This window comes from Chiloscyllium punctatum, chromosome X (genome assembly GCF_047496795.1).
Source record: "Chiloscyllium punctatum isolate Juve2018m chromosome X, sChiPun1.3, whole genome shotgun sequence".
NCBI lineage: Eukaryota > Metazoa > Chordata > Chondrichthyes > Orectolobiformes > Hemiscylliidae > Chiloscyllium > Chiloscyllium punctatum.
Window position 1 is genome coordinate 22,247,154 of NC_092791.1, and position 14,624 is coordinate 22,261,777.

The 14,624-nt window shown below is 38.5% G+C and overlaps 1 protein-coding gene across 29 annotated transcripts in view; it reads right to left on the reverse strand.

The window, feature by feature from the left end:
• The window catches only part of LOC140471223 (zinc finger CCCH domain-containing protein 10-like), a 136,655-nt gene that overhangs the window by 19,396 nt on the left and 102,635 nt on the right, over positions 1-14,624 (reverse strand). For 4 of the 29 annotated variants that reach the window (XR_011956923.1, XR_011956922.1, XR_011956916.1 and 1 more), the window contains 2 exons: positions 4,862-4,910; positions 3,225-3,303 (listed from right to left, as the gene is read on the reverse strand). The exons of 17 other annotated variants lie outside the window; for them this stretch is intronic. Coding sequence is in view for 2 of the 12 variants with exons in the window: in XM_072567165.1 (XP_072423266.1) it covers positions 3,249-3,303; positions 4,703-4,732; positions 4,862-4,910 (134 nt within the window). In the remaining 10 variants the exon portion in view is untranslated. Of the gene's footprint in view, positions 1-889; positions 997-3,224; positions 3,304-4,702; positions 4,733-4,861; positions 4,911-14,624 lie in introns of those variants that run through there. 8 more of the 29 variants (XM_072567158.1, XM_072567164.1, XR_011956900.1 and 5 more) reach the window with 5 other exon arrangements.

A 14,624-nucleotide genomic window follows, 5' to 3' on the forward strand; every position in this document is an offset into this window, starting at 1 on the left:
AAGTACACAACTTTGATTGGATTAGATGGAAAATAATTCAAGCAGGAATCATAAAAATAGCACACTAAGGGAAAATGTGGACAAAGAAGGAGCTCAAAGTCAAAGACAGGCCAAGAAGGTTTTGCTTAAAAAGTGTTTTGTTAAATCCATTTCAGAATGTTTTTTATACGTTAATAAACAACTGCCATTTCACTAGCTTTATTCTTGTAATATTAAAGTATGTTTCAACACCATAATATACAGATTGAAGATATAAAAAGATGGTGTTAACCTCAGATTTTCCCAGGATAGGAGAATAGTTTTAAAAAAGCACTATTCTATAAACTATAAATTGCACAATACTCTATTTATATGCATATATTTTGAACGGCTCCACCCGAGCATGCTCTCGAGTTGAGGATCAAGCTAACATACTATTTTATTAGCAGTATCAATACTACCTTTCAGTGGATAAGGTAAAAGGTGCTCTTAAGAAATACTGGAAAGATTCAAGGTTACCCTAAAAGCAGGTCACAGCATAGAACCCTGAGAAAGCAAACTATTAACAGGAATATGCAGCCAAGACGGAAACTTGTTGGCAAAATGCAAAATTATCATGGAACTTCTTGAACAAAACTATCTAATTCTAGATTATTTTGAAAAACCTGATCTTAGGGAGAAAACGGGAACAGGGTACAGAGTTGGATAATCAGCCATGATAATATTAAGTGGTGGAGCAGGCTCAAAAGGGCCAAATGACTGACGCCTGCTCCTATTTTCTAAGCTTCTAGATCAATATTCTGTTGCCTTTCACCCTCCCCATGCACCATTTCCTGATAGAGGAGCAAACTTTCATACTTTTCTGGAAGGAAAACACCTCAAGAAACATGGGACAAAATTCATTACTTACTGTTTCTTTGTGCAATGTATGGCATTATATGTCACCTTCAGCACACCACCTCCATCTCAACTTCAAGGTTATGTCTTGCATGACTGTCGTGAGGCAGTGTATCATAGCTGAAAGTTAATGCACTGCGTCATTCAGTTATGGGGAGCCACAGCAAACGTGATGACAACTTTCAAACTTCTATTTAACCTTGGGTCTTCTTCTGACAGTCAACAACACTTTTACCATTTCTGGTGGTTTATTCCAGCAAAAAAACTACTTAATCAAATTATGTTGCCTTATATCTATTGTAACTTTATTACCAGGTTCTTAAAACTCTTGGCCCAAATCAGAAATGCCCCAGACTGGGATAACAGCAAGAGATGTTGAATGCTTTTTACAGGTGCGCATTTTGATGCAACTGTTTTTCAAGTTGAAAATTTGACTTTTCTAATATTTCTCAACTGAAACAATGACACAGTTATTCTCACAATATGGCAAAATATATTAAGCATTACAAAATACATAGAAGCAACAATATTCCCCTGTAACGTAGATAGTAAAATAATTCTTCAAATTGTGATACATCAAGAGAATGGATTGGCATTTAGTGCTCTCAGGATGTCATAAAGTGCTTTATAGCTGATGAATTGTTTTTGAAATGCAGTCACCATTGTTTTGTAGGCAAACACTGCAGCCTCTTTGCGCATAGCAGAGCTTCACAACAATTGAGATAACTGACAAGCCAATGTGTTTTTAATAATGCTCAATGAGGGATATATATTGCCCACGCTCCTCAGGTCCAGCACATTGCATGATTTTATCATCTGCAGTGCCACAAACTATCCACCCAAAAAAAAGTAGTGAAATAAATACAAGACCAAGTTTCTCAAATTATAAGACAACACTCTTGTGAAGCATTCCCAGGAACAGCACATCTTATGATGCATTTAGTGGTAATTGAACACAAACAAGTGTATAACATTTATGGGGAGTATTCACATTTAGTGACTTGGTTCACTGCACATAAAAATCATGGGATAACTTCACAACATCCTGGTCTAAGGAAGCAAAGGTTCAAGAATCAGTTTGACTATCTTCAACCTGCACTTTGTTAATATGCTCTCTATTCAACACCAGAGGCATAAAATGTTGAGTGATCTGATCAGATACTTAATTACTCACTCAGAAATAAGAAACAGTAAAATTGCCATGAGGTAATGCAACCACTGACAACACTGCAGTGAAGTACTGTTTTTATTTTGCCAGTAACTAGTGGATTAGCAAATATATTTATAGAGGAACTGTTTCTCATAACTGCCAGAGTGTTACTACAATTATTCTCTTTTTTGCACGTGACAAGTAATATCTGGAATTGGCAGATTTTGCTCATAGCCACAACAATGCCAGCTATTCGCCAGGAATAACGCTTTTTTTTTGCGCATGACTGGTGCTATCCAGAACAGGGGCTAATTGTGCTTGTAGCTACTGACAAAAATTTAGTAATTACTTGCCAGGATAGCGCTAAACTCATTTTTTGTTTGCGCATAACTAGTTTATCAGAACTGGCACTGGTTTTGCTTACAGCCGCTAGCACAGACCTGTTCGTTGTTTGCCACAAAGGCAAAGGCATTGCTTTCAGTTTAAAAAGCAGTATGGTGATGAAATAAAAGCTCTAAAAATTCAGCACGATGTAAATATTCTGAAAGGCCCCCTCCAAAGTTTCATACTAAAGTCTGAAAATACTTCATTCTACACTTGATTCATATTTAAAGCCAGCATCCATTTTTTTTCCTTGAAGCGATTTGGCTACCAATGCTCAAATGTTGCAAGACACATCATACAGCAAATTAAAGAAAGCACAGAATAGCGCCAGTTGGTGGGGAGGGTAGTTTCTAAAAACTTTGGAGCCAGGCTTTAAGCTATTCATAAGAATCTTAAGGAACCCTACTAACACTCTTAAAAGCAGTGAAAAAGGCAGCGAACAACAGCAGAGAGTCTGGCTTTTATTAAATGGACTTTCCTCCATTTACTATGTTAGTTCAAACGTTTGGCATGACTGCAAGCATGAATTCAAATCACACTGCATATAGTTTTGACAATTAAAGCACAGACTGATTTTTATCAAATGGATGCCAAACAATGTGTCCACAGATTTAATAGACTGCTTAGAAGGTTGCGATTAAGCACCAATACACAATCCAACATTTGCATGTATTGTTCACGTGTATTGTACAAACTATATTTTAACAAAAGTTACTTCAGATTGAACAAAAATCTTAACTCTGAGATCATTACTCAGTGCCTATTACAGCATCAAGTATGGCTTTTGGTTTAAATAATACTGAAAGGAACCCACCAGAGTCCATGGAGACAAAGTCCCTTATCTTTTTATGGAAGGCAAAAAGCTCCAACTGGCCATAAAAGGATCAGGTGTACTGAGAGAAAAACAAGAGCAGAATTATTTGAAGCTGCTGACTTTTCAGGTCACCAAAGCTGGAAAGTAATTTGTCTAAGGGTATTCAAAACATGGAATATTTCAGCTGAAATTCCTGTCATACATATTTGTGTAACGCCTCATGGGTTATGCAAGTAGAAATCATGCACAAGTGGAAAGTCTGTACTATTATTTTTTATTACATCTATAGGTGTGCGAGTCAAAAATTAACAATGCAATTAAAGTCTACTGAAAGTCTTAACTTACTGGCATATTAGTATTTCTGATACAGAAATAAAAGTACATGCACCTCCTAGTTTGCCAAAGGGCTAATAAAAATCCATCACTAACTTTGAGTTCCATCAAGTCTGCACCCTTGTTTCTCTCAAGTTACCTGTCTAAGCCCATTTTCTTGCCCATTCTCCACGCCCTTTAATATCTCAGCTTGTTGAATCACATTCACCTCCCTGCACCTTCTCATTTCTTGTCCAAACAACAATCTTGAGTTTCTTTTAAAATAATGTACTATTTCAGGAAGAGGACTCAATACACATTACACTGAAGTTTTTTCAACACTCTGCCCCAAATTTCTGAGATTATCTTGAATTTGCACAGTCTTATTATCAAACTCTTAGTGACAGACACCCACCCCATGAAACACATCTCTCAAGTCTCTCATAATAACCACATCTTCTCATCCCTGGTATACTGAACCCATGTTACACCTATTATTTTCATAAACGTCTTATAAATGGTATATCCAAGGAAATCTTAAGAATGCTCTAACTGTAGGCTGACTGAGGTCCTTTACAAGTTCAAGATCACTTTCTGACTGTTTGAAGCTTTAGATTTTGAAAAAAAAATCAAGGATTCTGTTTGGTATTGTTAACTGCCTTAATCACTTCAATTTCTACATTCAATGATTTGTGTATCTACACATCAAACTTCTGTTACTGCTGTTAAAGTTTCTCTCCTTACAGCATACTTACTTTCTCTTTCCTTATTTTCAAAATATACTACTTCTACACTGAACTGCATCTGCCACTGCATCTATCCTTTAGTCCAAGTCCTCTTGCATTCTTTTATTCTTGCATTCCTCGGTTGCCAAGGAGTTAAAACTGGAGAAAGTCTACGTTTCAAACAGGCCCATTATTTAAAGGAACAAAGCACTTAGGCCAAGAGAATGCTTCTGAAATTTAGTCCCAAAACAGAGTTGTAATTTAAAAATGAATGGTGACATTAAAGCTTGCAGCATGAGTACTACTAAACACAACTGGCATATTTATAAAACTACAAACCACAACTTCTTTCCAAAAAAAATTCACTCAAATCATGCTTGGTTTTTAATAAAAGAGCAAACACAAGATTTCTAAACAATTTTAAGAACTTTTAAGACTCACCTGTTGCCAGTATTCCTCATTCTGTGCCAGCTAGGCAAACCAAAATCAAAAGGCAAGGTGACAAGTATAAATCAAAATAAAAAGTTGAATAAGACACAAGCATATGTACCTCTTAGTGACTTGAATAGAGCCACAAAACTGAAAAAAAAATCTACTTACTTCTTTATTACAGAGTTTGGAGAACTGCTCTGGAGATGCTCCATTGGACCTAATTTTCATAGTAATAAAAAAGGCATGTTATACCACCTAAGTGTGTAGCATAGGAGTTAATAATTCATTTGAAGCAAGATAACACAATCCAGAATAATCAAAGAAATAACATTACCTACATTGTAAGGTGTTTCGTATTCTTCAAATAAAAGTATCCTTCATACACCTCAAGAGAGCCCACGTTACCTACATGGACACAATCCCTTCAGGTGTTTCACTTTGATGTTGCTGCTCATGAGCTTTTTCCCATCCAGTACCCATATAGACACCATTCATTTGATGTGCAATGTTCCATAGCAAGTAGAACAAAAGGGTAATATATGATAAAACAACATATTATTGCGCTATGTAGATATAGAAACACACAGGAAATAACAAGGCTTTTGTTAAAAATGGTCTTCTATCAACGCTTTAAGTATGAAGACTGGATATCATAAAAATCACTATCACATTTTTAAGAAACATTACATGTTACCAAACATTAATGGTTAAATGGAAAACAGAAAAGAACCTAGTCCTACTGAACAAGAGAACCACTCTTCACAATGAAAGAGAACTGTCACATGACCAAAATATGGCACCCTCATGCCATAATTTAAAAAGGTCTTGTGCTTGCTATTCCCAAAAAGTGTTTGTTTTTGTTTGGCTGATAATCTGGAATTGTTCCTAGTAGTAGCAAAGATACCCAAAATGAGACAGAATACCCAAAAATCTGCAACTATGAAATAAACAAAGTACAGGAAAAAAAAACTCAAAATGTAAATTCAAAGGAGTTTACTCTGAAGGAAGTAAATTCCCTCCCCAGTATCATGACAAATGTTGAATGATTTTGCTTCAATTAACCACTTGTTTGCTTTTTGCCTACAGCTTAGTGCACCAAGTGAAATCTAACAAAGGTATTACAATCACATTTTTAAGACATTAATGCATATTTAGATCTATCCAAATTTGTCAAAGTTTCCTTCAGGCTTCAAGCACAAATTGCCAGAATACATCAGCAGCTCCCAAGTAAGCAAACATACGAAGTAGCGCGAGACAGACAGGAAGGCATATCAGAATTGTTCTGTAATTAAATGGTTGAAGTTGGATGAAATCATTGTTACAAACATAGCGCTCGCCAAATAATTATGAATTGGACACGCTGATACGCACTTTCACCTGAGACCAAGAACTGGAAAGACTGAGCATCAATATTACAAAAGTTGCAATTAGGGTTTCAAGACAGTTTTCAGTACAAGCATCTTCAACGTTTTAAGAAACCTTCTACTTTCAGTGTTGTTGTATATTAAGAAGCATTAAGTTAGAAATCCTTATTGTGGCACTTTGGTTCATGCACAAAGTTCCATTATTGCATGTCACTCAACTTGTACACAATCCTTTCCTATCCAAGATTCAACTCTTAAATCAGTACTTCAAATCCTCAAGCCTGCTTTTGCAAGGAATCTCATACCTCAAACCCAGATACAAGCTAACTTTTTTTCTGATCGCAAATACTAAAAAATTGTGTCATTTTCTGGTCTGCCCAGCATATTATTTAAAAACAAATGGTCCCAGGCTTTAGCAGCTGCTTGTAAGAAGTGCCACACAATGCTCAAAATAGCAACATTGAAGCTATTTCCATCTTTAAGATGTTTAATAACAAACATTGCAGTCCATACCTGGGCATGCCCAATATACAGTTAGCTGAACTGGCTGGATCTCGCAATCTACACTAAATGCTAAAATCTACTGGGCCTAGTATCGTATTAGATTTAAATGACCTGGATTATTCCTTTCATACCCTTAGTATTTTCCAAACCTAAATAAACCTATATCCCATTATATATGCAGTAATGACAAACCTACTGGGAGGAAAGAGAAAGAATAATTTATATTAAGGTTTTAAGCTGCTGTAACAAAATTTATTTTTGGCTTCCTTTCTTGATGGAAGCTTTTAAGGTTTAAAAAGGTGGTAGAGTGAAGAATGGTTGGAGAACAAGGGTTTTGGAAATGCGAGAAGTAGCAAGATGACTTAACAACGTTCCAGAGGTCAGGGCAGTGACTAGAGGATTCTGCCGTCAAAGAAGGAATGGAACAGGAGTATGGTTAAACTGACATTGTAACAGGTTCCCTCATGCAAGAGGAGAATTCACTTTCTTCAAAATTGCTGTTACTTCACGCTTTAAAAACATGAACTTACCCTCAAAAACTGTGTCCTTCAAATGGTAACTCTCAGGCACCTGTCTTTCTTGGATGTGTGGCCATCTCCCAAATCCATGCTAATCCTTTTGGATATCTGCCTGAATCTGCCAGTGTGTGTCTTGGCTACTCCTACATCAAACAGCTTCAACCACAGGTACAATTAAGATTCTCTGCAAATGTAACTACTACTGGGGCATTATCCCTCTGATACAACCCTCCACCAAATCGGTCTAGTTTTGTGGCATCGCATTGCCTAGTTCCACTGTTTCCGATTCAGGAAGATCTTCTCTTCCTGCATCCAATTCAACTACAGATGAGCTGCTGTCATACATTCTCTCTGTGCAATGACCACTGACTTCTCCTTTGGATACGAATGCCCAGCTCTACTTTAGCCCATCTTCCATTGAAGCTTTCAGTTCTACTTCATTTTCTCTGGACTCCATTATTTCAAGGCTCTTCCATTCTACCCAATTGTTAAACCAGTTTGTAAGACAATAAAATTCTACTGCCTGTTTCATATCCTACACCAAATCCTGACTCTTTAAAATTACATCTGCAAACTCCCTCTATTTCAAAGTTAAGGTATGTGTAAATGCAAGCTGTTGCTGAGACTGTCAGGAGAATATTCCTGTGTTCTGGATCAGATTTATCATGACAACTGTGAGGGATACCCTTTTTACACTCATTCCCCAAATGTCATCAACACTATCAGGCATCATTCACATTCTCTCTCTCTCACACACACACACTCTTCTGGAACACAAAAATTGAAATGTTTCAGATCAGTCTATAAATTGGTATCAGGAGAAACAACAATACTAGTACAATTGGTATTGCTAGAAAAGAAGCGTCAGAAGCACAATAGTTTATAAAGTGGCAGTTGTGACTGAAAATACAGTTTTGGGAATGAACATTGATGTGCATAAATTTGGCTTTCATGAAAAAAGGCTTGTAAAAGCCGAAAGACAAGCTCTTCACAACAAAGTATGTCTTGAAAGTATAATTATAAAACCTACCAGGAAAGCAAGAGCAGGTAAAGCAGTCTATGTAAGAGATATGGAAAAAAAAAGCTATGCAGTGACATCGGTGCTCTTCAGACAAAAAGGACCAGAAAGGCTCGAGCAGATCGCACAGGTAAGAACAAAATGGACTGGTGAACAATACAACCTCCGATTTTTTTATTGGCATGCACTAAAAGCAGGACAAATTCAATCCAATCAATTACGGCCCAATTAATCTCCACTCGATCATCAGTAAAGTGATGAAAGGGGTCGTCAACAGTGCTATCAAGCAGCACCTGCACAGCAACAATCTGCCGTGACACCCAGTTTGGGTTTCACCGGGATCACTCAGCTCCTGATCTCATTACAGCCTTGGTTCAAACATTGGCAAGAGAGCTAAAGGGAGGGGAGTGACAGCCCTTGACATCAAGGCTGCATTTGACAGAGTATGGCATCAAGGAGCCCTAGCAAAGCTGAAATCAATGGGTATCAGGGGCAAATACTCCGCCGGTTAGAGTAATATCTGGTACAAAGGAAGATGGTTGTGGTTGCGGAGGGTCAGACATCTCTAGGAGTCCCTAAGGATAGTGTCCTAGACCCAACAATCTTCAACTGCTTCATCAATTACCTCCCTTCTGTCATAAAAGGTCAAAAGTGGGGATGTTCACCAATGATTGCAGTATTCAGCACCATTCGCGACTCCTCAGATCCTGAAGCAGTCAGTGCTCAAATACAACAAGATCTGGGCAATATCCAGGCTTGGGCTGACAATTGGAAAGTAACGACCATCTCCAATAAGAGACACTCTCACCACACCTCGACATTCAACAGTATTACCATTACTGAATCCCCCACTGTCAACATCTTTGAGGTTACCATTGACCAGAAACTCAACTGGACTCACCATATAAATGCAGTGGCTACAACTGCAGGTCAGAGAGACGAGGGATACTGCAGCAAGTAACTCCCCTCCTGGCACCCCAAAGTCTATCCACCATCTACAAAGGCACAAGTGTGATGGTATACTCCCCACTTACCTGGATGGGTGCAGCTCCAACAACACTCAAGAAGTTTGACACCATCCAGGACAAAGCAACCCACTTGATTGGCACTACATCTACAAACATTCAACCCCTCCACCACCGCTGGTCAGCAGCAGCGGCAGCGATGTGTATTATCTACAAGATGCACTGTAGAAATTCACCAAAAGATCCTTAGACAGCCTCTTCCAAACCCACGACCACTTCCACCTAGAAGGACAAGGGCAACAGGTACTTGGGAACACCACCAACTGCATGTTCCCTTCCAAGCCACACACACCACCTTGATTTGGAAATGTACCGCCATCCCTTCAGTCGTTGGGTCAAAATCATGGAACTCTCTCCCGACTGGTATTGTGGGTCAATCCACAGCAAGTGGACTGTAACGATTAAAGAAAGCAGCTCACCACCATCTTCTCAAGGGCAAATAGGGATGGGCTATCAACGCTGAAAAATGTGTTGCTAGAAAAGCGCAGGTTAGGCAGCAACGCTGGCTGGTCAGCCAGTAACACCCAAGTCCCACAACTGAATAAAACAGGATCTCCAAAACCGGATGTCAATGTATCAGCATATCGATTAGTATGCATGGAACCTCAAAGCAAGGTCATGCACCTTAGTGGGAACACCAGTGGTGAGTATTTGCAGAGATTTAATTGGTTTCCTGATTATAACATCATCGGATTCCAAGAAATGTCCATGTGATCCAGGATTGTGTATTAGTTATTTATCCCTAGGCAAAGGGTACACAAAGTTAATTGTAGATGAGTGGAGTTATTTCGTTACCCCGTTCTTCAGTCCTGGGGGTGGGCGGCGGCGGAGGAGGAGGAGGAGGAGGGGGTGGAGTCAGTCACTGGACCTATAACATTAATTGATTTCTCTCCACAGATACTGCCAGACCTCGTGAGTTGTCCTAACAGTTTCAGATGTCGTTTAGGATTTCCAGCATCTATGGTTCCTTAGTTGTTTTTCCTGTTTGACAGTTCAGAACACTAGAAATTCATGCAAAGGAGGATTAAAAAATACAAAAAACTCTTAAGTTTGCTATTTGGCAGTCTTCCAATAGATTCTGCCTTTAATGCAGAAAATAAAACAGAGAATGCGATCCTGTGTTAAATAGTTGGAAAAGGGAAACATTGAAGACACAGCAAGGTAGTGTGAATTGCAATAATATCCCTTGCTGTTGTCAAAATTGTGCCCAAAATGCACCAGAACTTTTAAAGGGGTTGCAGTAGTCAGTGGGAATTGTATGTCATCAGGCCAGTTATGACCCAAGGAAGCAAAAGTATTTTGTCTGGGGACTTTTGAATACGACTTCTGATAGATGCAACTCTAGACCTAAAATGAGTGGATGGGAAGGGAGAAGACGACATTGGTTAGGCCGCTTTTGGAATATTGCATGCAATTCTGGTCTCCTTCCTATCGGAAGGATGCTGTGAAACTTGAAAGAGTTCAGAAAAGATTTACAAGGATTAGAGGATTTGTGCCACAGAGAGTGTTGAATAGGCTGGGGCTGTTTTCCCTGAAGCATTGGAAGCTGAGGGGTGACCTTATAGAGGTTTATAAAATCATGAGGGGTATGAATAGGATAATTAGACAAGGTCTTTTCCCTGGGGACGGGGGGAGTCAAAAACTAGAGGGCATAGGTTTAGGGTAAGAGGGGAAAGATATAAAAAGAACGCAAGGGACAACTTTTTCATGCAGAGGATTGAGAGTGTGTGTGCATGCATGTGCACGGAATGAGCGGATACAATTGCAGCGTTTAAAGGGCATTTGGATGGGTATATGAATAGGAAGGTTTAGAGGGATATGGGCCAAGTGTTGGCAAACAGGACATTAGGTTAGGATATTTGGTCTGCATGGATGAGCTGGTCCGAAGGGTTTGTTTCCGTGCTGTATATCTCTATGACTCTATTCAGTAGGAGCTATCAGTCTCTACGCAGATTGCAACAAAGGGCATGTGGCATAGAAGCAGGGCAGGCAGTTATTAAAAGGTGGAAGCAAAGTGCCACAGCGATGCATACATCATATAAACTCAAACAGGTTATGGGCATATCACATCTAATGCATCCTGAACATTCAGCTAGAGAAAAGGACCTAAACTCAAGGGCAAAGTTCAAGTGTTTGAAGTTATTTATCAGCAGACATTTGCTAAATGAAAAGTTAACGAAATGCTGGAGCCACGCAATAAGGCCATATAAACTGTATGATGGCTGTATCAAAACTAATAGTCAATTCAAATAAAATTGTTATGATCATATACCTTGCTTAGCAGCAAAACAGTGACTTCTAGTTGAGATGATGAAAACAACAGATTCATTATGTTGGGAACCATGACAGATAGGATAATTAAATAAAACTTTCAAAATTTCTACTTACATGTACAGTATAAATATGAGACAGTAAATGAGTAAAAACTGCATAAACACTAAAGCAAAGCCTCATGTATTATAAATTAATATGATCTACTAAAAGAGGATGCTTTCTGTAGTCATGTAACTTAGGCTAACTGATCAACATAAACTGACATGGCCACACCAAAAGGGACCATGAAGCAACTGAAAGTCATTAATGTGGCTTTCAGACTTGAAACATACTTTTGTTAAACTAGTTTTACATTTAAATTATAAAGACACTAAGAGGAGAAAGAAATCTGCATGACTTTGATAATAGAATTAGGGCAACAGACTAGAATGAAATCTTTTAAGTGGGGTCTTAAAGGTTTCTCCACCTCCAATAACAAGGATAGAGGTGAAAATTCCCTGGCTTATTGTAGCTAGTAACTTGAATTCATAACTCGTATTCCAGTGCAATCATATGTGTCATTACTTACTACCTTTCAGAAAGTCTAGATACATGCAGCATTTTCCCCATAGTTACATCACTGCAGTCTTTTTTTCTTGACAGCTGTTATGGAGCATGCTGCTTAATAACTAAACAAACTTTACAGTTTGTCACTAATATGTTGTGCAGGGTTCATTATTTTCATGGGATAACTTCCAAGTTGGGGTCAGGGTACACACAACATACAGATCAGTTGGTAAAGCTGCAACTTTTAAGCTTTTCCAGTCCAATGTGTACCGAATCAAACACATTGTTTATTATTTTATAAAATTCACTTGTTGGTTTGTTTTCCAATGATCAAAAAGGTACAGTCACTCAAATGTGCTCCCAGGCCTTTGGATTCTAACTTCTTGCAAGAAACTAAAAAGTGGCCATACATCCAATCTAACCCATACTCATTTCATACAGCACAATAAAATTTTATAATCCCACCTTATCAATAGAACCATCAATACAGTACATGTTTTTCCACAGCTCCAACTCCAACTAGATTTCCCAGTCAAAGACTAACTCCACAAGAGGAATCAACAAGCCTCTCAAACAAAACAGAACTGTTAGAATTGCACAGTTTTTTTTTTCAATTTTACATTTCATGCAGAGTAGCAATTTGGGAATTAAGAAAAATTATGCAGCTGAACAAAATCATCACGATTTAGTTAATTTTGAAAAAAAAAGGAAAACATCACAATATCCTTCCCCTCACAATAATACATCACTGTTAGTTTTATGTACATAGGAAGCAGGAGGAGTAGACATTCAACACCTCAAGCCAAATCAGGTATTCACTAAGATCATGGCTGATATAAAGACCACATATTTGTTAAAAAATTGATCTCTCATGGGAGTTGCTGGCTGATCAGCATTTAATGCCCAACCTTAATCACTCTTGAGAAGGTAGTGGTGAGCTGCTGCCTCAAATCACTGCAGTCTGCGTGTTGTAGGTAGACCCACAATGCTATTAGAGGGGAACTCTAGGATTTTCACATAGTGACAGTGAAGAAACTGCATTATATTTCCGAGTCAGGGTGGTTAGTGGCTTGGAGGGAATACCATCTGCAATTTCTCTCCAAGCAACTCACCGTCTTGACTTGGAAATATCAGTTTCTTCACTGTCACTAGGCCCAAACTCCCAGAATTCCTCCTCTAATAGTATTGTGAGTCTACCTACAACAAGCAGACTGCAGCTCAACACTACCTTCTCAAGGGCAATTAAGGTTGGGCATTAAATGCTGATCAGCCAGCAACTCCCATGAGAGAACAATTTTTTTAAACAAATATGTGGTCTTTATATCAGCCATGATCTTAGTGAATAGCTGATTTGGCTTGAGGTATTGAATGTCTACCCCTCCTGCTTCCTATGTACATAAAACTAACCTAGGTATGGGCAGAGTGTGCTGGTTGGCAAGCAAAATGGCCACATCCCACAAAAGAATGTAATAAGAAATTCCTGCCCACTGTACCCACACCCCACCCCAATAAATTTTCACTCTCTTACTCAAGAATCTCTCTTCCTTAAAAGCGCAAAAACTCTGCTTCCAACCTTTTGGAGTGCTCCAAAGACACAACTCTCAATTTCTCATGAGTCTTAAAATTCCCCATAGACATCCATTTCACATACACCCTGTCAAGGCCCCTCAGGCTCTTGTACATTGCAGCCAAGTCACTAGTTGCCCTTTTAAACTCTATTGAGTACAAACCTATCCAACTTATATATGACAACCCACCAATTTTAGGTAATCTTCTTAGAACTGCTTCAAAACATTCTTACATCCTTTCTTAAATAAGACAACTAATACTGTACAAAGTACACCAGGTGTGCTCTCCCCACTGTCTTGTATAGCTGAAGCATCACCACCTTGTTATAACTTATTGCAAGGGGAAATAAGTATATTCTATTAGTTTTCCTAACTGCTTACTATGCTTAAATTTAACCTTTCGCAACACGTGCGTTAGTATGCCCAGAGCCCATCAATCTCTCTCCATTTAGGTAACATGCTTTATTCTTCCTCCGAAAATTAACAATTTCAAATTTTCCCATATTACGTTCTATTTGCCAGAACTTTGCCGACTTTTTCAGACTCATGTCCTCTTCACAACTCTCTCCTACCCAGATTTGTGTCATTAGTAAATTTAGCAACCATGTCCTTGGTGCTTTCTGTAAAATGTTGAGGTACAGTACTGATGCTGATGGCACGCCACTTGTTATTCATTTGCCCATACCATTATGTATTGGCTGGCAAATCTTCAATCCATAACAATGTTACCCCCTACACCATAAGCATTTATTTTCCAGAATAATTTTTGACTCAAATATTTTCTGTACAAAGTACAGTGCATCCACCAGTTCCCCTTTATCTACAGTATTTATTACCTCCTCAAAGAATTCCAATACAGGTTGTCCCTGGGTTGCAAACGGGTTTCATTCAAGTCCACTTGCTAGTCAATTTGTATACAATTCGAATACAATGCAGGACAACATAAAACAGCCATGTGCGCGCACAGGAAACATTCATGCGTCAGATTTTTAAAAATTACACCCTTGCAGGAGATCGCATTCTTAAGTATGCATAATCATAATACAGACGTTCATGACTCAAGGAGCCCCTCCAGACTGCTTAAACATCATTTCCATTTCGCAAAACTCTGCCA